Source organism: Camponotus floridanus, unplaced genomic scaffold (genome assembly GCF_003227725.1).
Source record: "Camponotus floridanus strain SB8 unplaced genomic scaffold, Cflo_v7.5 scaffold3, whole genome shotgun sequence".
Classification (NCBI taxonomy): Eukaryota; Metazoa; Arthropoda; class Insecta; order Hymenoptera; family Formicidae; genus Camponotus; species Camponotus floridanus.
This window is the reverse complement of record NW_020229436.1, coordinates 5,450,768-5,476,731: the sequence shown is the minus strand read 5'-3', so window position 1 is coordinate 5,476,731 and position 25,964 is coordinate 5,450,768. Positions and strand designations below refer to the sequence as shown.

Below are 25,964 nucleotides of genomic sequence, written 5' to 3'. Positions count from 1 at the left end.
ATAAAATAAAACTCTCCAACATAAAAGAAAAAGTGTGTTGTAAAAAAAAAATGTATAAAGTTTCGAAATTTTATTTATAAATGGAAGTGCTACATATAGTATAATATATTAAGTTTAATTAAAACAATATGTTAAAACTCGATTGTATCTCTCTCCCTCTCTCTCTCTCTCTCTCTCTCTCTCTCTCTCTCTATATATATATATATATATATATATATATATATATATGTGTGTGTGTGTGTGTGTATACATATAATTATTATTTCTAAAAATAACAATTTTTAAAATTAATAAAGTTTGCTGCTTACTATATATCCGTTACATTAATATATATATATATATATATATATATATATATATATATGTACGATGACACATGAACAGACTTTTAAGTCATTTTTCTTCAATTTCTAAAATTTCTTTATTTTTCTAGATATTTGTAATAATATTTATTGATATATAGTATAAAGTTTATACTAATGTAGATTTCATTTCATAAAATTAATTTAGAAAATCGTTAGTAATATCGGCAAATTTTTGAAAAAAAGATTAAGTTACGATAAAATTGGAGAAAAGTTATCTAACCTAACATGAAAAAATCAAATTGTTAGGCACAAAATTGTTTCAACAATTGCAAAGTGCTACACTTTTACTTGTATTATTTACTAAGAGTAGCCATTATATATCCTTGTTGATTCTTGTTAACCTATTGATTGATCTTCTATTTAATATATATATTTGTTTTTATACAAGATGTTCAAAAAGAAATTAAAAAATAGATTTTATAATATAAATAAAACTACATCATATTTAATATATATATATATATATATATATATATATATATATATCAATTAGGAATGATATATTGTATATCAAACCAGTATTATTAATCCAATAAATAACAAATGGCAATTTTTCGTTTAATTTTATTACTTATAGATATAATTTATCATTAAAAGCAACAGAAATAATCGCGTTTTTGCTCTAACGATACTCACTCAATTCTTTTTGTATGTTATACTTTATGACTATATTTTGTATGTTATACTTTATGAAGGATATTTTAATGTCCGGAAAAAGTGATCATCATATACTAAATTTCAAATCTGACTGGAGTCATTTTGATAATATGACTATGAGAAGTAAGCGAGAAGTCGGTGAGGTTCCACCTGCAAATATTCCTATCACTCCAGAACCTATCAGTAAGTTACAATAAAATACATTAAATAAAATGCATTAATAATAAAATCTATGACAAAAAATTGTAAATATAATTTAAATTCAAATGAGAATGGAAATCAAATCTAAAAATATCTTCTAGTAGTGAGAAAAATATAAATTCTATTCTGTTGTGAGAAAGAAATAGAAAATCATAATATTGTAAAAATAATATTGTAAAAATCATAATATAAACATAATATTGTAAAAAATTTTATAATTTTTTTATAATTTAAGATAAAGTCAATATATATTTTATCAATTTGCCATTTTGTTTTTAAGCAATCGCAAATATTATATTTCTGATTTTTCAAGCAATAGAAATTTTTCGAAGAGTATGGCTTATCATTTTATTAAAAGTTATTTATTGATTTTTGCTCTGGATTAACAATTACTTTCTAAGTCTTAAATGACGGAAAATTTTTTTATATTATTTTATTTTTTTAAAGATCAATACTGTACTAATTTTATAATATACATTTATTTTTTTCTTTTCTTAACTTTCACATTAAATTATTCTTTCTGATTTACTGAGATAAATCACTTAATTATTATATATTAATTTTATATATAATTATGTTAATATGTACGATCTTAAAATCTTTAGAAAGCAGTTTGAGCGAGCCAACATCTCTCAGAGCATTTGTACAATTCGACAATCCAATCACAAAAAGCGATATTTTTGTGACATTGAGGTAAAAAAATCTAAATTCTCAGTTTATAGTCTTTCATTTTTCTTTCTTTTCTTTAAATTCAACGACATAAAAAGATTAATTTTGTTAGAATTTTACTAAGTATAAAAAGACTAGTTTGTTGTACTTTTACAGATGGAATCAACCTAATTTTACCGATAAAGCAATACAAGGATACACAGTGAAATGTTTTTTCATCGAGGACTTAGAAGAGAAAATCTGTGACGATAAAAATATCACAACTACAAAATTGGAGCACATGGTGCACAATCTAAAACCTAACACGACATATTATTTCCGAATACGTGCGCATACTAAAGTTGTTGCTGGTCCTTACACAAACATCAGTATGTCAACCATGCATGAAAATCCAATACCTAAATTATTAATACAAACCTCGAACGGGATCGAAATATGGGACCAGGATACAAACATTCCTGAATTCGTATTGAGGGAAGAATAGTACGTATATTGATAAAAAAAATAGTTATAATTATCAAGTTATTTTTGACACTTATAAAGTTAATTATTGCGATGTACAAGTTTATTATTATCAACATTATAGTAATAACTATAAAAATAAAAATTTCAACTATAATTTTTTTACTATACAATTGTAGTTGACTTTCTTTTTCAGTGAGTTTAAAGACCTGGGAGGTTTCGTTTACTCGATACAAGAACAAAGAATTTATTGGCATGACAATAATGATCTAATGACATTGGAGATTAATAAAAATAATATCAAAAAAGTAACTAGCTTTGTAAATCTATTTGGTCTCTGGATTGATTATGTAGCAAGAAATCTGTATTTTTTACATAGAAAATATGACGGCTTACAATATGATGTTTTAAAGTTTGACTTAACAATGTGGGAAAATGGCATAAGTAAATTTGATAAGATTTTGGAATTAAAAACCACCAAGGATTTTAATTGGAATATGATTTATACAAATATGTTTCCGTCTATGAGGTATGTTTACTACCATTCACCTAAAAAAATAACTGTCTATTAAAGATTTATGCAAATTTGTAATTTTTCTATAATTTTACGTAGTGGTTTTATAATTAAGATTATAAGTAAAAAAAATAAATTATTATATAATTATAAGAATTTCGAATTTTCACTACATATAAGTTTTTATTTTTGGTAAAATGTTTTATAGTGAGTAAAATAATTATATATTTTTTAGAATTGGATATTGCCTATCGTATAATTCGAAAATTATGCGATACGATATGGTAAAATTTTATCTTGATGGAAAAAATAAGCAAATTGTTCCGTTAAATTTGTCTATTATGTACACTTGCGAACTTCAATTGGCCAAAAAATCTGTTGATTTTACGATGATTGATGACGTGAATAATGAGAATCCATTAATTTACTGGTTGACTCCCAATCACTTAATTGTGACAGACATTAATGTTTCTATGTGCAATACGATTTTACATAACAAAAACATAAGTGATGATGATATATTATTCTCATACGCAACGATTGACAAAACATACATTTATATTTTAACTAATCATGTGGATCAATTTTATTTCCGTTTGGAAAAGAAATATGCAAGTCTCGAGAACGGAAATGCAGACAAATATGTTGAAAAGATAATAATGAGCCAACAAGAAGTTAACGCAATTTTATCTTTTGATCAATCTCTTCAACCATACCCTCCAATAAGATGTCTGACACCTGACGAAAAAGTTTATAATTTTGAGAATGTGACTGCAACGACAAACAGCATCATTGTAAATCTTCCGGAGCCGGTTGTAAAGAGTGGATGCAAAAAATATAATTTACCAACTACTATATATATTATTTCCGTAAGTTTTGACAATTGTTTAGACAACAAGTCTGAAAAATTCAATGTGCCGACGTACGAGCGATCTTACGAGATTCAGAACTTAATTCCATTTACGGAGTACAAGTTGAAGTTTACTTTAAGCAATTTTTACTTTGATCAATTATCAATAAATCCATTCGATTCGAATATGATACCAATAAAAACTAATTTAGGCAAGCTTAATGCACCAGAAAACGTAAGTGTTCTAGCTTTGACGCCTACTATAGCAGTAGTTCATTGGATGCTATTCAAGAAAGGGAACTGCGTGGCCGTGAGCTACGAAGTGAATTGGAAGTCAAATATATTAGTGAACGGCAAGCAACAAAAGGGCATACAATTGATCAATGTACCGAAAAGTACAGCAGACGGCAGATTTTTCACAAAGATTAACTTGTTGCTACCAGTACAAGATTACTCGATATATGTACGTGTGTATCCAACTAATTTCAGTGATTTCTACAACGAGAGTTTGAGCAAGATTGTTCACATATACTCAGAACCAAACATTATTATTTTGAGGGAGGTCAACACAAATAGCATGAACATTTCATGGATCTCAAATATCAATCTGACGGTCTCTTCTGCACTAGAGTACAAAGACGTTGCAACAGAAAAGTGGCAAACAACGAATGATACTAGAACGAATTATAACGAAGAAGTAATATATCATATTAAAAATTTGCAATCGGGAACTTCATATAAGTTTCGCTTAATATTGAAATACCTCGAATATGAGGAAACTTTTACATGGCCTGATGAAAGATTTATTTTTTCAACACTTGGTAAGTAAATGAAGGTATCTATACAGCACAATAATATTACAGATATATTAAAGAATAATTTCATTGAAACATTACAATATTGCAAATCGATTGCGAAACTCTACTAAATTATTGTTATAAGATGATAACGTGTTAAGATGTTCACTTTTTGCAATATTGCAATGAATATATATTATAACAACATTGCAGTATAATATATTTGAAAAAATGCAATGTTATTGCAACCATTTAATAATATTATAAAATACACTAATCAAAAAAAAAAGGGAACATTTTTTGAACCCTACAAATTGGGCTACGCAATTGGGAGGTGCAAAAAAATTAAAGAGTGTTATAGTTTTAAAATGTTTCTAAAATATAAATATCATATTACTTATATCTAATTGATATTTTGTTAATTTATATTTCTGCAATGTTTCTGTAATGTGTTACATTACAATTTGCAATATTACAACGTTGTCACAAAGTAGCTGTAATATTCTGTGGTGCATAGATGTTATAATATTATATGCTTATTTTTTTACATATGAATAGACTGATAAAACGTAAAAAATTATTTATTTATTATTAATTTATTATTTTTTTATTATTAATTAATTTATAATAACGTTATTAGTAGATATAAGTTTTTAAATAAAACGCACACACGAAAATATTAAAATTATGTTTTTGCGTAACATAGGTGATATTTCGAACACTCCTGGAATAACAAAACTAGAATATTATTTATCATTGATGTTAAGTTTTATCATTATAGTTACTATAATCTGCATCTGCTACTTTTATTATTGTAAGTATATTTGATGTAGGTATCAACTTAAATTGTAGATTATACGTATACAGGATGGACCAATAACTCTGTCCATCTGGAATATCTCCGTTATTTTTAGAGATACAAAAATATTGTACTTATAAAAGTTGTACGGTACCAAGAGGGCCGTAATATGCTACTAATAATTTTTTTCTAGGTGGCGGCGCTTGAGAGATTTCAAGATTATCTCCATTTTTTTTAAATAGAACCCTCCATTTTTTATTACCTATTCTTATTACTTATCTCGAGAACTTTCCAAACACTATAATAAAGTATTTCTTCATTGAGTACTTTTCGAGTTATGAAACTTGAAATGATTTCTTGATTTTACATAAACCATAAAATATCTAGTAAAATATTCATTTTTTTTATTATCTTATCTTAATACTTTTATATACAAAATAATGAAAGAAATCAATTCATGTAAAAAAAATAGTTTGTAAAAAAAGATATGTAATTTGCAATTAAAATTTCATATTTTTTCTTAAAAACAACTGTATGTTTTCTTAACACCACAATTGATTATTCTCATTATTTTGTATATTAAAAGCATTAAGGTAAAATAATCGAAAAATAAATATTTTACTAGATATTTTATGGTTTATGTAAAATTAAGAAATGATTTCAACCCTCATAACTCAAAAAGTACTTAATGAAGAAATACTTTATTGTAGTGTTTTGGAAAGCTCTCGAGATAAGCTATAAGAATAGGTAATAAAAAATGGGGCATCCCATTTAAAAAAATGGAGATGACCTTGAAATCTCTAAAGCGCCTCTACCTACAAAAAAATTATTAGTAGCATATTACGGCCCTCTTGATACCGTACAACTTTTATACGGACAAAATTTTTGTATCTCTAAAAATAATGGAGATATTCGAGGTGGACAGAGTTATTGACCCATCCTGTATATCTTATATAATATCTAGAGATTTACTGAAATTATTAATTTATATATACTAGTGATTTACTTATATAAAATTAAACTAATAAATTTACTAAAAAAAACGATAAATTTTATAATGCATATTATTACATAATTAAATCGGAATTTTATAACAGTATATCATCGACGCAGAAATAATAAAAAGCAATTTTTGCCTTCAACATTGGCCGACATGGAATTAGCGATTCTACCTTGCCAAAACACTCGATTGAATATGCTTTACAGTCCTATGTTACATTATAATCCGGATGAATATGCGATAACTAAAATCGAACGTAAACAAATCACATTAACAAAACCTCTTGGTAGCGGCGCATTTGGAAAGGTAAAAATTAGTTTTTTCAAATTAATTTCTAGATCAAGAAAACAGACCTTTTCTAATAAGGACACAAATTATATGAATTTTTATAGTAGATTATATGTAATATAAAATTTAGATGAGACAACATACATGTACTTTGTTACATAAATTTAGATGAAATTTATTTTTCATTGAATACATGTACTTTGTTATATATTTTTCATTAAATTATTTAATATAAAAAATAAAATATAATGATACTTAACATTAATCTATACATGTTTAAGTGAAGTACATATTTAAATTTGTGTGAAATATTTCGCAGGTGTTTCAAGGAAATGTGAAGAACTTAAAAAAATCGCGCACAGAGATATCGGGCACTGTTGCAATAAAAACGCTTCGAGAAGATGCTTCTTTGAATGAGAAAAAGAAATTTTTAAAAGAAGCCAAGCTTATGAGTCACTTTCGACATAAACATATATTAAGATTGTTGGCCATTTGTGAAGATGGGGATTCTCCATTATTAGTGTTGGAATTGATGGAAACTGATCTATCAAAATATTTGAGAGATTGTCGAAATTTGCAAGCGTCAGATTTGCATGCCTTGCGTTTGCAGGATTTACTCGCCATGTGCGAAGATGTTGCACGAGGCTGTTGCTACTTGGAAGAATTGCGCTTCGTACACAGAGATCTTGCGTGTCGCAATTGTCTAGTATCTTCGAGAAATCGCGAAGATCGTGTCATTAAAATTGGAGATTTTGGACTAGCTAGAAATATATACAAGGATGATTATTATCGCATGGTAAATGCAATTATTTCAAAAAGTTAATTATTAAAACAATGAATTCTTTTGAAAATGTTTTTATTTTTTTATCATAATATTATTGTACATTTTTTTAATAATATGGAATATAAATAAATTGTTTATATTTATATAAAGCAAGAGATAAATAAGAGTTTTTTTTTCATTTTGTACATATTTTATTCTAAATGAACAACTTGAGCCAGAAAATTAAATTTTTGTTAAAATCATGTTTTAGAAAGGAGACGATCCGCTTCCTATTCGCTGGATGGCACCCGAATCTTTGACATTCGGCATATTTACTTCTCAAAGCGACGTTTGGTCATTTGGTATTTTAATGTGGGAAATTACATCGTTGGGTGAGCAACCTTATATTGGCAAGTCTAATGAAGAACTGATAAATTATGTACGTGCTGCAGGCAAACTGCCGATAAATCCGATAAATCTTAACTGTCCGTCAATATTGTACCAGTTGATGCTACGTTGCTGGCGTACAGCGGGTGCTAGGCCAAATTTCAAATTATGTTTGAAAAATATTATAGCATTAAGAAAGAACATAGAAGATGCCTTACTGATTATGAGTCCAGTCGACACTATTTAGCCGATATAATTAAATTAATGTTTATCTCTTCGTTTCCGAACGATTCGATAAATCTTAATGTAAAAAAAATATTTTTAGAATATTTCTAAATTGATTCTGTTATTTTAAAGTTTAATCTTAATATTAGATTTATCAATGAAGGTAAAAGAAATTTTTTAATCTTACCTTCCATAAAATCTTGATTATTAAAAAACATCACATCCATTTTCATAATTGTAACAACAACGTAATATAATGATATATCTAATTTATGTTTTTGAATAATCGAAGCGAAACCTAATTGATTGCGATTATATATATATATATATATATATATATATATATATATATAAACAATATTTTTTTCAATATGGAAGTATAATTAATTTTCGATATTATATATGAGCAATAATTACAAACTGATTGTAAAATTTATGAGCGAAAGGGAAACGTGAATAATATTCTCTATAATTAGTTGTGAATACATAAATATAATAATATAATTATTTTTGATTTTTTGAATTTATAACAGTTATCATGTATAAATTTTTAGATCATTCGGGATAAGTATATACATATACAGGGTGTCCCAGACCACCCGTCTCACCCGATTTTTTCGTAAACGCGACATTGTAAAGAAAAATGTTTCAGACAAAAGTTTTGTGACTTCGAGGGGGACATAAGATGGTGTCATTGGTTTGACCTTGGATAGTCGTTTGAAGATTACGTGAAGGTCACCTTTAATTTCTTAAATGGAAACCCTCATTTTTCAATGCATATTCTTGTAGCTTATCTCGAGAGCTTTCCAAAACACTACAGACAAATGTTTTTTCATTAAGTACTTTTTGAGTTATAAGGTTTCAAAGTTTGCAGTACTTCGATATAAAATGCAAAATATCTCGTAAAATATTTAGTTTTCGGTAGTCTTACCCTAATACTTTTATGCACAGGATAATGAGCCAAAACTATTGGTGCAAAGAAAACGTATGATTGTTTATAATAAAAAATGTGTAATTTGCAATGCACTTTTTGTTATAAACAATCATGCGTTTTCTTTGTATCAATAGTTTTGTCTCATTATCCTGTGCATAAAAGTATTAGGGTAAGACTACCGAAAACTAAATATTTTACGAGATATTTTGCATTTTATATCGAAGTACTGCAAACTTTGAAGCCTTATAACTCAAAAAGTACTTAATGAAAAAACATTTGTCTGTAGTGTTTTGGAAAGCTCTCGAGATAAGCTACAAGAATATGTAATGAAAAATAGTGGGTTCAATTTAAGAAATTAAAGGTGACCTTCACGTGATCTTCAAACGACTATCCAAGGTCAAACCAATGACACCATCTTATGTCCCCCTCGAAGTCACAAAACTTTTGTCTGAAACATTTTTCTTTACAATGTCGCGTTTACGAAAAAATCGGGTGAGACGGGTGGTCTGGGACACCCTGTATACATATTTTTTATTTTTATATTTATTGACTTACTGTATATTCAAATTATATTGATTACAAAAGTGTGCAGTTGCAAAAATAAACTATATTTATTGCTCTATCTCCACTAACTATATTTAATAAAGCTAATGTGCAATATTTACACACAATTAAGTACAATCTATAATTTCGAAAAATCATCAAATATTGACAACGTTATAGATATGTATGACTTTTTTATAAATATTAAAAGAATTATTAATTTTAAAAGGAGAACAATTGTAGAGACGAAGCAATTAAGAAAAGCAATCGTTTGAGCTAGTTTATTAAAAAATATGAACTTCTAGCGCTAACTTATTTCCGATCAAAAATTGCATATTGCATTTCGTATATCGTTTTTTGTGAAAAACAATGTATGGAAATGTTGCATACATATTCTCAATTCATAATATCTCTTTACCATAAAATAAAATGCATTTTATTCATTTAAACATAATTTTAATTGGAGTAATGAAAATTTTGCAATTAAAATAACTATACAAAACTTATTTATATTCAAAATTTATTTAACATATATACATAGGCCCAGTTCCACAATCCAATTAATCCGAGTTTAAGTAGTGAATGGACCCAGTTTAACGTATTAAATTCGGATTAACTCGAGTTGTGGAACCGGGCCATAATCGTCTTGCATCAGGCGTTAACTCATGTTATCGACATTTGATGCACGTAACATGGAACAGAACCACAATTTATCGACATGGTGTGTGACATGGTACCCAAAGAAGTTTCCCCCCTTATCGACGATTCTGAGCCTTCTTTTTTTTTACCGATAGCGCGGCGCGTGCACGCTCGACTCGGATTGCATCTGTCATCATGGCTGTCATCAGGGCGCGCGCGAAGCGATATTTATGCGGAACGTGGACGAACGCGTAGTCGGGCAAAATTGTCGTGTCTTTGCGTGTTCTGGCTCGAGAGCGAGACGGGAAGACCGTGTTGTGCCAGCATGGACAAGCCACCGTACAAATTGAGCAGCGTGCTGCTCGGTCACTCCGCGGACGTGCGAGCGGTGGCGACCTTCGTCGACGGGACCGTCGTGTCCGCCTCCCGGGACAAGACGGCGCGCGTATGGAAGCCGACCGGGTTGGTACTTTCTCGGAGAAAACTCGTACGGAGTCTCCGAGGACTCGTAACGTCTGAGTTTTCCAACCTGTTCGCTTCAATTCTCTCAATCCTTTCATGGAACTATGTTTCCCTCTCTGGCAGAATCTTATCTAAATATTATTGCTGACCTTCCTTCGAAATGACGTCTATTTATGTTTGTTTTGAGACTAATTGTCTTTTAAAAGTTGGCTTAAAAAAAATCAGTCTTATATTTGATGAAGTATATTTTTTAATCAGTCTTATATTTAATGCATATCACTCTGACCCTCTAATATTGATCTTAAGAATATTATATTTTATTATATATTACATTTATTTATTATATATTTTATATATATTATATATTTTATTTATATATATTATATTTATTTATTATATATTATCATATATTACATGTATTTTATTATACATTTATAATAAAGATTATTGTCAGATAGTAGAATTATTGTAACTGTATTTAAGTGTATTAACATTTAGAATTTTGCAGGAAAGATAACAAGTACGAGCAGAGCGCAATATTGACAGGCCACTCTAACTTTGTCAGTTCAGTATGCGTTATAAACCCATCAGAAAGAAATCCCAAAGGGTACATCATAACTGGTAGCAATGACAATACTATATGTGTTTATATAATGGATGAAACAGTACCAGTGCATACAATAACAGCGCATCAGAATACAGTGTGCAACCTGAGGACTGGTAAGAAGGATGATACGTTTCTTTCGAGTTCCTGGGACCTTACTGCTAAGTTATGGGACGTAAGAGATTTGAGTAAACCTCAGCTGAACCTCACGGGTCATACTGCTGCTGTATGGTGTGTAGCAGATTTATTAAATGGCAATATAGTGACTGGATCGGCCGATAAATTGGTAATAGTGTGGGCGAAAAATGGTTCGATACAACATAAATTAACAGGACATACAGACTGTATTCGTGACATAGTTGATATAAAAGAGGACGAGTTTTTAACGTGCGCCAACGATGCTACTATAAGGCACTGGAACGCCAAACTTGGGACCTGTTTAGGCACTTACTGTGGGCACGAGAATTACATCTATAGTATAGCAGCTATTCCAAATGGCACATATGTTTTTTCGTCTGGGGAAGACAGAACTGTTAGAGTATGGTACAATGCGGAACTGAGTCAAACCATTGTTCTGCCGACGCAATCAATATGGTGTATTGAGTTGTTCTCAAATGGTGACATAGTCGCTGGAAGTTCCGATGGGGCTGTTAGAATATTTTCGTCCAATCCCGAAAGATACGCGAATTCAGAAACACTGGAAGCGTTTGAAAAGCAAGTGGCAAATACTACTCTGAATGCACAGCAAGCAATTGGAGACATCAATATAAAAGAGTTAATCATTTTTTTTTCCTTTTAAATATAAAATAAAAATCTTTCTACTCACATTATTAATTTTAATTTTGTAAATAGTTTACCAGATGCAAAAGTTCTTTTACAACCTGGCCAACGAGATGGCCAAACAAAAATTGTGAATGAAGGGGATGCAGTTAGAGCGTATAGTTGGTCGCAAAATGAGCAACGGTGGATAAAAATTGGCGATGTGATGGGTGCATCCGGCAGTACCGCGGCTACATCCGGAAAACAACTTTACAATGGCATAGAATATGATTATGTTTTTTCGGTTGATATACAAGACGGCGTGCCACCTTTAAAGCTTCCATATAACAAAGATCAAGATCCCTGGCATGTTGCACAACAGTTCCTTCATGACAATAATCTCAGTCAATTATATTTAGATCAGGTATCTATTTTGAACAGCGTTATTTTAATTTATCATACAATATTATTTATATAATGAATGATAAGTGTAACTTCTTTCATTATTGCTTTATTTAAAGGACAATTATAAAATAGCAAATCTGAATAAAAAGTGAAATTATCTGTATACTTTGTTTCAGGTTGCAAATTTCATAGTGAAGAATTCTGAGTCAGCTCCAGTTTTGACTACTGGATCTCAATATGTAGATCCTTTTACAGGAGGAAACAGGTATGTTCCTGGATCAGGAACATCGTCTAGTACATCCAACGTTACTGTACAATCATCGATGTTTAATTCTTCCAACACATCTGCATCACCTTCCTATATACCTCACTTGAGGTATTTAAAATTAGAACAAGCAAATATGTCTGCCATTTTGGGTAATTAAGTTTAAGATAATTAGAAATAACACAAGATATACAATTGTATTTTATTCTGTGTTTGTATTGTAGAAAAATTAAACGAGTTAAACGTTAAACAAGAAAGTATGTATAAAGTACCAGAGGAGAAATTAAATGCGATAGGAAAACTCGTAGGCGGTCAAGTGTCCGAGGAAGTTAAGGCCAGCGCTATTAGTGCGCTAAAGAATCTTTTAGATTGGCCGAATGATACAGTATTTCCGGCGTTGGATATAGCGAGACTCGCTGTGCTTCATAAAGAAATAAACGATCAATTGTGTACAGAGGAACTGTTGCCAGTCATACAGAGGCACATCAAATCTGATGCGACTCCATCGAACCAAATGCTCACCTTCCGATTGATAGCCAATATGTTCCAGCATGAAAAAGGGGAAAAACTTTGTCTCGATCATCGAGATGAGATACTGAAGTCTCTGTTGGATCTGCAATCGTTTGGAAACAAAAATAATCAAGTATGTGTCATGTTAAACAATTAAAATAATTATTGAAAGAAAAGAGGCCGGCAAGAGTCTAAATTACATAATTAATAAATGATTCAAATAAAATCGCAAATGTAAATCACTACAGTTTCAAATAAACTAATCTTTTACAATATAATTGCAAATAGCGTAAGAACTGTAAATTAAAATATTTTTTTCAGGTCGCAATATCGACGTATATCTTGAATCTGATCGTAGCATTAAATAAGTATAACGATATGCCTGCTAGAACGAGAGCACTGAATGTATTATTTGCCATGTTACCCCGTTTGAACGAGCCCGAAGCAATATTTAGAGCTCTAGTTGGACTGGGGACGTTATTGGCCGCTACAGCAGATCCTAGTGATCGTAACGAACTAATTACCGCTGTGCGACAATCCGAAACTGCTTTGAACGTTCTTACAACTCTATCGGAAAGCGCGACTGATCTTAGTACGACAAACAAATTAGTAAACTGTTCCAAGCAGATTATCGATTTGATTATTTAATGCGCTTACGAATGTTTGGGATACACTCTATTCATACAACTATTATAAAAATAAATTTTAATAAAAAAGAAAAACATTGAAAAGATTATAATTAATGAAAATTATTACTTTAAAATAAAAAAATTCTAAAAACCTGCACTAATATATAATTTTAGTAAATGCAATTAAAAGTAAAAAATAAGTTTGCACACATGCATGTTTTATAGTTTGGTTATTCAATTCATAAAATATAGTAAAAGAAATAAAAATGCATTTTTGAATTGAAATTTATTTATCATATATTTGATTATTTAGATATGTGCTATGCTCTTCCACATAATTGCAGAATGTACTCGAAAAAAAAGTGTTTATTGATTTATATGATAAGAAAGACATAAAACAATACAAGATGTTTTTAAATAATATACACAATTTTTAAGATTGCTCTATATAAATTAAATATCCTTTTAGAAAATCCATGTATAATTTATTAGCCAAATTATTCAGTTAAAATTGTATAAATGATACATTAACAATTTATGTCTTTAATTAAATAGTTACAATTTATTAAGAAAAAATATTTTTTGCAGATATCGTTTAATGTATGTTTAATGTTGACTGTTCTGAAATTAAAGTGGAACGATATGTTCTTTTATCTACTTTTTAATTTAATTTAATTTTTTATGAAATTCTTTTAATTTTATTATTTATGAAATAAGTATAAATATTTTTAATAAATAAAGACATCAAAATTATACATACATACATACATATATATATATATATATATATATATATATATATATATATAAATAAGATTCAAAGAAATTTTTTACACATTCCAGATTTTATAATTGATTTTATATAGGAAGTACAAAACTATGAATTAATTAACATGATTGCAATATACGAATAAAAATTAAAATTGATACGCATCGAGATAATGGAAACTAAATTAATTATTAATATTATCATATGGCAGATATACAATGTGCGTGTAACGCATATATTTCATTTTACATTATCAAATAAACTCGGAAAATAAGAGACGAAAGTTACATGCGTGGAATGTAGATGACCTGCTTAAATGACATTGATTAATTGTAGTTCAGGTAAGATAAGTTGTATTTCTATAATGAAAATTAGTTAAAATATATATACAACGACGAATATAAAATAATAATTTATATATATAATATACATAATATTTGATTAAATTTCTCGGGCATCGCGCGCCCAGTAAACATACAACAGACAACAGTGTAATAGTAGAATATGGTTATTACATTAACGTCAAATATATATTTCCTTAATTGTATATCAATTTACTCCCGCAATAGCCAAGAGCTATTAATTACTGTATAACTCTTGCAGTTAATTATTACACGAAAAAAATAACATTCACTTGTACACTCATATTAACTTCAATTATGCTCAATGAACGGTACATGTAGTAGTACATGAAAAGGTAGTTACAGTGTCACAGGCCATTCTGGCTCGTTATGGGAATGTGAATGCATTTCTTTTCTTTTCGTTTTCTTTACAAAAATAACTTTCAATATATATCTGAGATCTGTGAGATAAACAGTGCTGATTCTCGTACAATTCAGAGTTCAATTTGGCGCACGAGTTGTTACGCAATATACAGCTAGATGCGTTTACAATATGAATGCACAGGCCCAAAAATGTGTTCTCGTATAGAAAAGTATCTATATAAAAAATCTGAAGAGGGCTAATGTTCTGATGCCAGAAATCTAATGTGTGCAGGAACCATTATCTTTCAGATTTCTATGTATGTAGCAATGACGACGGATTCTGATTAATAACAAAATCGACTACCGATTATTTGAAGGCGTTACTTTAATAGTGAAATTTTATTTTACTATTAAAAAAGAAAAGAACAAATTTTAATCATTGAAACGAAATATTAAAATTAAATGAATTAAAAATTACCTTGACAGCAAATAGATCTTTTTAAAAAAATCAATCTTTTTTATGGCAAATATTTCAAACATATTTTTACTAATATGATAGTAATCTATTTCAACTTTTTACATTTTCTCTTGCCGATTTTAACGCTTTGCATCTTGAATCGATGAAAATAAAAAACAAGTAACGCCTTCACACATATCTATCATTCCGAGAATTGGCTCGGATATTAGTTTCCTATATCGGTGACAAGCCTGACTTTTCTCATGAGCAGGAGAGATTCGGAATGCCCTACAGAAATGCACTGATTTTTCTAAGATGTGTGTCCTCCCTTAAACTTAAGTTTAACTGGCATATGTACCTGAGGCGACGTGCATATACCTTTCGCGCATCTCGAAGGTGAAAATGCATTGAGGCGATTATCCTTGGTGAGATAAGTCACTTCAGTGTGTATGTCGACAAACTATGTTGAAAATTACTCTCTCGCGAGCTTTATCTTTTATACAAACTACCAGACGAGTAAAAGATTCCGGGAGCGGATTTAAGAAACGGTCTGAAACGCACAACTTCACTTTCTGCTCCGGCTTTTAAAAATTCGGAAACGTTTATTTCCGAAAGGAAATGCTCGACACTTTAGTAATATCAATGAGAATTTGCTGTGAGCAACCTCGATCCTTCAATGACAAAATTTTTGAAGGCCATTCTTGAAAACTGTCCACGTAAAATTCCGCTTAAATTCGCTCCTGTGTGTATATATATATGTGTATATATATAGGACCTCTCTTAATTTTGTACCACGGAACTTAATATACTAAGCGGTGATGTTTATCTTCGACTATACTTGTGATTGCCTGGTGGGAATTCGTCGTTTAGAGATTACTTCGCGCATGAAATATCGCTTGCGGTAAAATAAACACAGCCTCATTAATTGAAGGATTCGGGGGAAGAAGTATTAAAATATATATATATATGTATATATATGTTTTAGAACTCTCTCTCTCTCTCTCTCTCTCTCTCTTTCTTTCTCTCTCTCTCTCTCTCTCTCTCTCTCTCTCTCTCTCTCTCTTACATACATACGTTCTTTCATTCTTTCTCTCTCTCTTTCTCTCTCGATATGATGGTACATGTTACGTCATATCTTTTCAAATACACAGTGCCTGAATCCTGATACATCTCGCATACCATTTACAATCATACACGCTAAAGATTTCTCGAAACTTGGAAGCATAATGTCAGAATTGTACAATTACGATTACGACGCAACTGTTGCACGATGAGAAATTACGGGATCTCATTTATAAAATACTTTCAGTGTCCATTGCTGCCACGACAAGTTAGAAAGGAGAATTGTAAAGTTTTCCTTTTTTTTGTTATTTTTTTTTTTACATATTTGGGCATGAAAAGTGTTATATCATCTAATCTCCCCGTAAGTCACAACACGACCGCATCATATTATCGTGATTCGACGGCGTAACGTAACGTGCCAAATCTTCGTAATTGAAAATTTCAACAAGATAGACAAGCTTCGCTGCTGCAGATATATCTCGCAGCGCATTATTACCCAACGCATAGGCTGAAGAGCTAATTGTCTAACAAAGAGATAATTTTTCTTTAATATATTTCCTTTTTTTGAAGGGTATATTAATCCTCTCATTCCTATATTATATCAAAATTTTGTCGAAAATTTACTCGCATATTTACTACAATAAGCAGTTATAATCACGTAACAATATTAAAGCTTAATAAAAAGAAATCTTTAGAAATGATTTCATAAATTCTTAATCCGTCATAGTATGTATAATTACTGAATATGATGAATATTGAATGGTGCTGCGTATTTCGAAAAGTTAATTTTTTCAAAAGAATTCAACTTGTAGTGAGAATTTAAATAATTTACATTTAATTTATCGTTAATTTGTAACGTCGTATAATCATGTTGTAGGAATGAGAGGCTCGACGGGAAGAAACAAGAAATTAGAAGGAAGAAAAGTGCCGGTGTAATAACCAACTTTGGATGCCTCTAATAGAGCTACGTACATCTTAGCATTTGTCGAACGTGCGTCTAACATCCTACTCTATCTGGAGATATACCGGAAGCAAAGAGAGGGCCGAATTTCGATGCTCGTCTCTCACGTGTCAGAATGATAAAGCGCGTTATCGTAACCACCCTTCAATCAGGATTTTTTCTCTAAGGAGACGCGTGTGACGGAGGGACCTAAAATTTGTATTGGGTCCCCCCAGGCCCGTCTCATTCGGCCGGAGTGCTCGCTGCCCATCTGTCGAACTCGATGCCCGAATCAGGACTGAGGCCCAGATCGATGGGACTCAGGAAGCTGGGCGCCGGACAATTGCAGGGCCCATCAGGCCGACACGCCCCGATGCACCTCTGATCATTGTTCTTGTTACTTTGCCGATCTCCCCCTCGATCCCTCAACTCCCTCTCGAAGCTGTGCAACTGTTCCATGAAGTGAAAATTCGGTGCGACATTGGACTTTCTACTACGTACTAGGTTGAAAGCGTCATTCAGGCTGAGGCTGCACTTGTGCATGAGATAAGCCACGGTGATCGTGACAGACCGTGATACTCCGGCCAAACAATGAACCAGCACTCCCTTGTCTGAGCTCCGTGCTTCTTCTGAAAAATATCGCGATTTTAATCCCGCAATCATAAATTTCATCAATTACCGTAAATATAATTTTATTTATTTATTTTTTTGACATAATTTTATTTATTTTTTTTTTTTTTGACAACACATTAAATGTAAAAGATGTAAGCTTATTTTGATTTTCCAAAGTTTATATAACGCGAAGCGATCTCTCGAATAAATCAATAGAAAGAAAGATATTTGTTGAAATATTGAGATATAACGCTATTCTCTTTGATAGTCATTATTCAATTAATATGATATACATGTAATATAAAATTAATTATTAACCATCATCAACTCTATGTTATATTTGTGAATATTTAATATTAATTAACTTGAAAATTGTATATGAATATGCGTGTGTTTGTATGCAATAAAAACATGCCAAGGAAAACAATGTATGTCACGACAAATTTGTGTAAATGACGATAACAAAGGGCAGCCGGATTGCCAAGAGTGAAGTGTGTCGAGACAGTCAAAAGTGCCAGACCGGCTCAATAGCAATGCCAAGCCTCGCCATTCAGACTTAAGTATAGCTCTCGGCCTAACCGGACATCCGTTGTTTAATTGTCTAGCACGGTTTGCCCGCCACGTGGGAAAGTTTCTATTTAGGCGAACCTATTTATAAGAATGCCCCTTTCAGAAGTTGGGCGCGCGGGGACTTTCTTAAACAGGAAATCCTGTTTAAGAAGCGCGGTTCGAACTGAGAATTTTTGACGCAGAAAAAGCTCGCGTTTTTCTTACACACTGCAATAAAATGATACGAGGCATAAATTATATTGTAAAGCAAAAGTAACAAAGGAAAACAAGAAAATCTCTCTTATTAATACAGGACAAAATTACATGTGTGTCATAATTACATTAATCATCGATATATTTATGTAATTGTATACAAAAACTCTTTCATATATAAGTTCCTTTTATGTATTCATAAAAAATCTCTTTTATTACATATCTTTTGATAGATGCAAAATATTTATGGTAATTGCTGAACTTCGCGTGAGTGAGAAATTAATTTACATTATAAAAAGCAATCGTGCATTGGAATATAATAAACTCCAGGAAAACACGATGACGAAACATCCATTGAAGAGAGAATAAACATATCGTGTAGGAGACGCTAATTAATAGCTGAGAATTTCTTTTTCCGAGAAACATTTACTTTCCTTTTGCTGCTTTTGCTCTCGTGCGTTTCATGAGACGTTCAAAAAAAGGATATTTTTTTCTTTCAAACATACTTATAAAGAAAACGATTTATTTTATAAATGTTTTTTTTTAAATCTTAAGATCAGATAGAATAAAAATATGTATATTTATCTTAACTTGTAATATTATATTTACGATATTTTTAATAAAAATTATCCGAGGCACGCTATTACTTACCTATGAACTGAATCGCCTGCGGAAAGAAACTAGCCAAATTCTGACTCCAGTGATCACTTATTGGTATCTGCATGTACTTTATTAATCCGGCGCTTTCAAACACATTTGGTAAATCCGGTGTCACATTGAGTATATACTGTATCCTGTGTCGCGCTAAAGCCTCACGATCCTCGCTATTAGCCGCGTTACCGAGATACAAATGAGGTAAAATTTCCACGGGAAAATCTTTATCTTCCTCGGGACCTGGAATATAATAGCAGAAATTTAATACCGTTATACCGTATTATTTTTTACTATTATGCGCCGTTATTGTATTATGATATTCATGCATTATATTATTCTTCATTACTATGCATTATCGTTACACAATTCTCATCAATTACATGCACGAATACATGCTCTGAGAATGTTTACACTCACCGACTGAATCGCATGTGCTGTCACTATCCGAATCCGAATAGGACCTAGTCGGCGGAGTGGATATCCGAAGGGATCTAAGGCCCATTAATTCACCATCATTATTGTCCTGACCTGGGGCACGTTCATTATTAGCTTGACTACCCTCACACCATTCTGGATATCTATCTCTGAATGCTCCAAAACCATCTACAAATAAACATAACAATAATTATTTGCATAAAACCAAGTTGAGATCTTTATCTAAAACAATGAAAAATTTTACACTGTTCTATTTATATAAAATAATCTCTATAATATTGTATATATAAAATTTCTCTGTTCAAGATATAACAATTTTATATAATTTCATTTCATTTTTTACATAATTTAAAAAAAGATATTCTAAAATTTATTAATTTTAAATTTCTAAATTTATTAATTTATAAAATTTTTTATATATTTTTTTATATATTTTATATATTTATTATATATATAACTGTTATTATTATTCTCACTGTATTATCATATGCAAAGCTATTTAATTTCTGGCTCATATATTAATAACAAGCTTATTGAAAATGTTGTGTCAGCGGATTAATAAATTTGGAAATTAATTCTCTCAAAATTATATGAGAAAAATATAATATATAAAACTATCATATTATATCTTTTAAACAGAAAAACTTTATATATAATATTATAGAGATCATTATATATATTAAATAGATGCTAACAATTATATAAAAAAAAATGTTATATTTTTTTTTGAAAAAGGAAAATATGATGTACATAAATATGCAATTTTTATTTTCTTTTACATCTATTTTAAAGTATTTATTGTTTTTGTATTCATTTTGCATAAATATATATATATATATATATATATATATATATATATATATATAATTAGTAAATTGCTTGTGTCAAATAAAAACATTGAATGGCTAGTCTTATCTAGAGGCTTGATAAAGGCAGGGTATAGAATTAAGTGTCTGGTTCTACTGGAATGCCTCCCACATAAATCAATATTTCATTCACAACCAGTCTCTGTGCTTCAGCTGTTACTTCTGAAAGCCTTCCATACCACTATTACCATTGCTATCTATGCATGTATGTGTATGTGTGACAAACAAAATAATATGGATGCTGAGTTATAATTAGCAAATATTGTGTGATGCAGTTAAATTTAAAAACCTTTGTCCAACAAACTATACAAACTAAACTAATTATGTCAAAAAATTGGCATTATAACAATAATTTGACAATAATCTGAATATTAATATTATACATTTATAACAAGCAATATTAATCAAATATATTTATAACAAGTAATACTGATATTGATACCAATATTGTATATTTGTAATGCTTTCAAATCTATATTTATGTACAATCACCTTAAAGAGCAAACCAATGAAAACATTCCAGACATGACAACTTGGTGTAAGTATCCAACTATTAATTGAACTTAGAGGACAAATGATCCAAATAGAAACTGAACTGCTGTCAATAAAAATTTGCTGTCGTATAAAGATGCATTCTCACCAATTAAAATGGCAACATTGCCACCGCTGCTTTTAAGTCTCCGGCTCAAAACTTGTATTGTTTCACCCTGATGGCCCGCAGGATCTGTAGAGTCACCGATTAGTACAAATGTCCCTCTACTGTTTTCATCTCCGCACAAAAACACCTGCACTCTGTTTCTCAGATCTAAGCACCTTATCGTGGACAGGAGGTCCACTTTACCAGCAGCCAATCTTCGCAGCATGATGCTAGGAATGGCCAGAGGTACGGAGCCTCTAATATGAGCATCGGAGAAGTCAGAATGTGCTCTGCAATCTAGAATAAGAAGCTTGTTGGGGCCGTTCTGCGACCTGAGCTCTCTGAACAACCATTCTGGATCCAGAAGATCCTCCTCCATCGCACCGCCGCTACCTGGCATCTTATATTCTTCTATTTCCCCAAGTGGACGGCGCTCGTCGAGTCTCGTCCCGCGAAAAGCAAGCTCCCAGGCTCAACGATTCCTCCCTCGATCACTGAGAATTGTCTCTCTCGCAAGGATAAACTGTCGAGACCCTCGAGCATCCAAGTCCTGTCACTTCTGGACACTGCACCTCCGCGAGAAATCGTACGAGGCGACGTGACATTGTCAGGGCGTCATCGTTCTGCCACGATAATCGCTCCAACGACGATCCTCGCTCGTCGTCACCCTAGAAGCCTCCAGGTATCCACACATGGATTCCACGATCGCACCATCAACAGACTCCAAGCTGCGCCCGTCGCCCATCGGGATCCAGGGAGTCGTCAGCCTCTTCGCGCGTCCTCCACGACGTCCAGTCGACGGAGTTTATGTACATAAAAGCGCGCGCGCGCCCTGTGACCCGTAGTGGCTGGCCAGATCCGCGTCCACGCGTCTACTACGATGAACGCTCTCCTGGATACCTGGAAGAGATGGCACTTGGAATCGGACGGCGATGGCCTCATCCGGACGAAGCAACGTTCACCCGTCGACGGCGCGGCCCGACGAGTTCTCACGCGTTGCCATCATTTCCTGCGACACTACAGTACCGCATATGTGTGTGAGTCTACTCCGCCTCCTTCTCCTTCTCCTCGTCCTCCTCCTCTCTCGGAGCCGTTGCCGCCACCACCGCCGTTACCACCACCATCACCACTCTCGCCGCCGCCGCCGTCGTCCTCGTCCTCGTCCTCGTCCTCGTCGTCGTCGTCCTCGTCCTCGTCGCCGCCAGGTCGTCCCGGTTATCGATCCCTCGCTGAATCAAAACGACGCGTCCAACGAACGGCACGGCTGCTGCGGAAGGTTCACGCTCGCCGTTCAACAGACGCATGTCCACCTCGCTCTATCTTAACCCTCCAAGCGAGCGCTCGCGCGAGCGAGCTCTGTCGTCGCGACGCGCCAACAACAGTGCTGCCATCCTTGTCGCTCGCTCGCTCGCGCGCTCTCGCTCCCTCTCGCTCCCTCTCGCTCGCGCTCTCGCTCCCTTTCGCTCCCTCTCGCGCTCTCGCTCCCTCTCGCTCGCGCTCTCGCTCCCTCTCGCTCCCTCTCGCTGCTGCCTTCAGAGCGTAGTTCGAGCTGACGGACGGGCTCCTCCGCTTCCGTCAGTTTCCCTCCGTTCTTCTCCTCTCGCTTCTCACCTCATCGACTCCTCCGACAGCGACTCCGAGGTCCGAGATCCCCGTCGACGGTTTCCCCGATTCCGAGGAAGAGAAGAGTCGATGGCGTCAACTTTGACAAGTATGTGAAAGACTTTCTCTCTCTCTTTCTCTGTCTCTCTCTCTCTCTTTCTCTGTCTCTCTCTCTTCGTTTACGCGATACACTCTCGCCACAGGCCACACCTTATCTCGAGCGTCCGTCCGTCGAGAGTCAATCGAGAATGGAGCGAAACGGGCGCTCGGCGCGTCGCGCCAAGGGCGGGAGACGCGCGGACGCGCGGCGCGATTCGTCGGCGGTCACGTGGGCCCGCGCGGCCGGCCAATCGGCGCGCGCGCTGACGTCAGTTCATTGACAAAAGATGTTTTCATTAACGAGGCGTGGGTAGTGGATGTGTCGGGGGTCGGTGCTGACTGAGCCGTCGTTGAAGCGGCTCCGAGTGGCCTCGCGCGGTGGGAGGGGGAGGGGGGACACCGTGCGTTGCACGCGCGCTCTCTCACGCGTGCGTGGGCGCGTATTATCGTGAGACAAGGAGAGAGCCCTCCCGTTGCGACACTCACGCACACCCGCGTGCACGTGCTGCTCGTCGACAGGGCCGAATACGACGATTCCCGTCACCCCTGCGTCGATGTTGGTGCGATTCCCGTCTCTCTCTCTCTCTCTCTCTCTCCTTCTCTCTTTCCCTCTGGCTCGATAGAATCAATATCGCTATATTTTTCTATCATCTATCCGTTCGTCATGTAAGAATACGCGTCACCGTTTCCTCTCTGTATTCACGTCGAATCGTGTTTTCGATTAGACAATTGTAATATTGCATTTATTTGCTCTCTATCCGGGATCTGTTTATTATTTATTCGTGCGGATATCGAAGTCGGGAGTTGCATTTATTTTGGTTGTAAATATAGTAATTTTTATCAGGACGTCTCTTTCCGTCTACGATCGATAAGCCGCGATATCGCGTGCTGCACGATTGTGTAATTCTATCGACGTTCTCGCGTAGTACGCCTAAAGCCCATGCAGCGCACGTAGTACTATATACTCGAGTAACGATTTCTCATTTGTATGACAAAACAATGACCTCACGGGATCGATCCTGGCTGTGTCTTGCACGGAAGAATGCATATAGATGCTGTTAATATAAGTTTGTGCTATTAAGTTTATTGATGTGTGATGTAAACGTTTTGGACGTTGCAAAATTTTATGACGCAACCATTTCGTATAATATATAATGATTGAATGATTAATACGCAAGAATAAAAGTGCGAGATGTATAAAATGGAATGAAAATATTTTTGTTTAGAGTTTGTTTATCAAGTTTAAAAAATAAGGAATTTCTCATATTTATTTATCAAGGAAAAAAGAAGGAAACGCGATATAAATACGTGTGGAGCACAAAACGATTTGAGAAAAAGCTACAAAGGACGTTGTAAATTTTGCAATGTAAAATGTAGACAATTTTGTGATTCCAGTGACGTTATAATATCGAATGACTGAGAGTCTCGATAATATAAATAGTTTATTAATCACGCGCTGGATATCGAATTATTAATTGAAATGTATTGCAATTACAATATATTACATTATATATATTACCCGGAAATACATTACCTCCGACAAATGAACGTAAAGTCTCATCATAAATTGCAAAATATCAAATCTCCATATAATTATTCAAACTTTATTATCCATTATCACGGAATAACGTACAGATATTAACAGGTAGTAATAAACACCCCTGACGTACACGTGTAACGTGTTCCCTTATTGAAATAATTAATTCGCGTAACAAAATCATCCGAATGATGTTGCGATTAAATAATCGAAGTAATAAAAAAAGAATCGCAATTATCGACTAATTTCAAACGGATCCAAGACTCTTGACTTTGGGATACAATTAACAATTGCAAAATTGAAATTTTCCTGCGGAGGAAGATTAAATAACCGAAGCGAATCAAATAAATAATCAAGCTTCGACGGGAGAACGATCCCCTCGTCGGACGCGCGTCTCGTGATCCACGATCACGTTTACGCGGCTCGTAAAAGGGCTCGACGTAAATCACGCGGGGGAGGACGCGCCGTCGAATGATACGGCCTTGGCCCTTACCGTTTACGCGAAGCGCCTGTCCTCCGTTCATCGCGCTCAGCTCGATTCGGTCCGCTCTCGCTCACCCTCGCTTACTCATCCGTTCGTTCTGCCTCTCTCTCTCTCTCTCTCTCTCTCTCTCTCTCTCTCTCTCTCTCTCTCTCTCTCTCTCTCTCTCTCTCTCTCTCTTCCCTCGCGCAAGAGGGGACGACAGCCTATCAGACGGCCGTGCGGGACAGGCGTGGGTCGGCATTCCATTCATTTGGGCGGCTGTCGTTGAAGATTTTCGCGTTCGATCGCGCGGCCGTCGCTTTATCGCGCTACCCCTCCCCCCGCGGGAGGGGGAGGGGAGCGGGGGGAGCGCGAGGGTGAAAGAGAGGCGACGTGGAGGGGGGGCGAGTGAAGGCTGGAAGGCGCGAGGGAAAAGGGGGAGACGGGGAGGGAGAGCGAGGGTTGAAACAGGGCGTGAAGCTGGGCCGGGGGGGTGAAGAAGCGGGAGGGGCGGGGAGAGGAGAGGGGAAGGTCGGGAAAGGGCCGCGGGCGTTTGTGACCTTCCGCGGGTATCCGACGCGTGCCGACGAATTGGATTCGATCCGCGTGGGTGCCGGATAAGGTGAGCACCCGGCACC

The 25,964-nt window shown here is 33.9% G+C and overlaps 3 protein-coding genes across 3 annotated transcripts; 2 read left to right on the top strand and 1 right to left on the bottom strand.

Moving 5' to 3' along the window:
- The first annotated feature begins 5,259 nt into the window (after positions 1-5,259).
- Positions 5,260-7,999, top strand: LOC112638422 (proto-oncogene tyrosine-protein kinase ROS-like). Its single transcript, XM_025410107.1, has 4 exons — positions 5,260-5,329; positions 6,412-6,620; positions 6,922-7,398; positions 7,637-7,999. Exons 1-4 carry the CDS (start codon positions 5,275-5,277, stop codon positions 7,997-7,999), a joined length of 1,104 nt encoding a protein of 367 aa, XP_025265892.1. The 5' UTR covers positions 5,260-5,274.
- Positions 8,000-10,266: 2,267 nt separating this feature from the next.
- On the top strand, positions 10,267-13,826 carry LOC105247939 (phospholipase A-2-activating protein). Its single transcript, XM_011252407.3, has 6 exons — positions 10,267-10,555; positions 11,064-11,933; positions 12,012-12,342; positions 12,500-12,740; positions 12,813-13,231; positions 13,420-13,826. The coding sequence occupies exons 1-6, from the start codon at positions 10,419-10,421 to the stop codon at positions 13,744-13,746; spliced, it is 2,325 nt and encodes a 774-aa protein (XP_011250709.2). The 5' UTR covers positions 10,267-10,418; the 3' UTR covers positions 13,747-13,826.
- Positions 13,827-15,718: 1,892 nt separating this feature from the next.
- LOC105247940 (dual specificity protein phosphatase Mpk3) lies at positions 15,719-23,462 on the bottom strand. The gene is made up of 4 exons (XM_011252408.3): positions 21,629-23,462; positions 20,105-20,290; positions 19,685-19,927; positions 15,719-18,288 (listed from the first exon to the last, which is right to left on the bottom strand). Exons 1-4 carry the CDS (start codon positions 22,023-22,025, stop codon positions 17,903-17,905), a joined length of 1,212 nt encoding a protein of 403 aa, XP_011250710.1. The 5' UTR covers positions 22,026-23,462; the 3' UTR covers positions 15,719-17,902.
- Positions 23,463-25,964: the final 2,502 nt, after the last annotated feature.

Coding starts and splice junctions, on each gene's coding strand:
- LOC112638422 (XM_025410107.1), top strand. CDS start 5,275: ATGTTAAGTTTTATCATTATAGTTACTATAATCTGCATCTGCTACTTT. Junction 5,330..6,411: donor CATCTGCTACTTTTATTATT/GTAAGTATATTT, acceptor ATTTTATAACAG/TATATCATCGACGCAGAAAT. Junction 6,621..6,921: donor GTAGCGGCGCATTTGGAAAG/GTAAAAATTAGT, acceptor AATATTTCGCAG/GTGTTTCAAGGAAATGTGAA.
- LOC105247939 (XM_011252407.3), top strand. CDS start 10,419: ATGGACAAGCCACCGTACAAATTGAGCAGCGTGCTGCTCGGTCACTCC. Junction 12,343..12,499: donor GTCAATTATATTTAGATCAG/GTATCTATTTTG, acceptor ACTTTGTTTCAG/GTTGCAAATTTCATAGTGAA. Junction 13,232..13,419: donor TTGGAAACAAAAATAATCAA/GTATGTGTCATG, acceptor TATTTTTTTCAG/GTCGCAATATCGACGTATAT.
- LOC105247940 (XM_011252408.3), bottom strand. CDS start 22,025: ATGCCAGGTAGCGGCGGTGCGATGGAGGAGGATCTTCTGGATCCAGAA. Junction 20,291..21,628: donor CAATGTTGCCATTTTAATTG/GTGAGAATGCAT, acceptor GTTTATTTGTAG/ATGGTTTTGGAGCATTCAGA. Junction 19,928..20,104: donor CAGCACATGCGATTCAGTCG/GTGAGTGTAAAC, acceptor ATTATATTCCAG/GTCCCGAGGAAGATAAAGAT.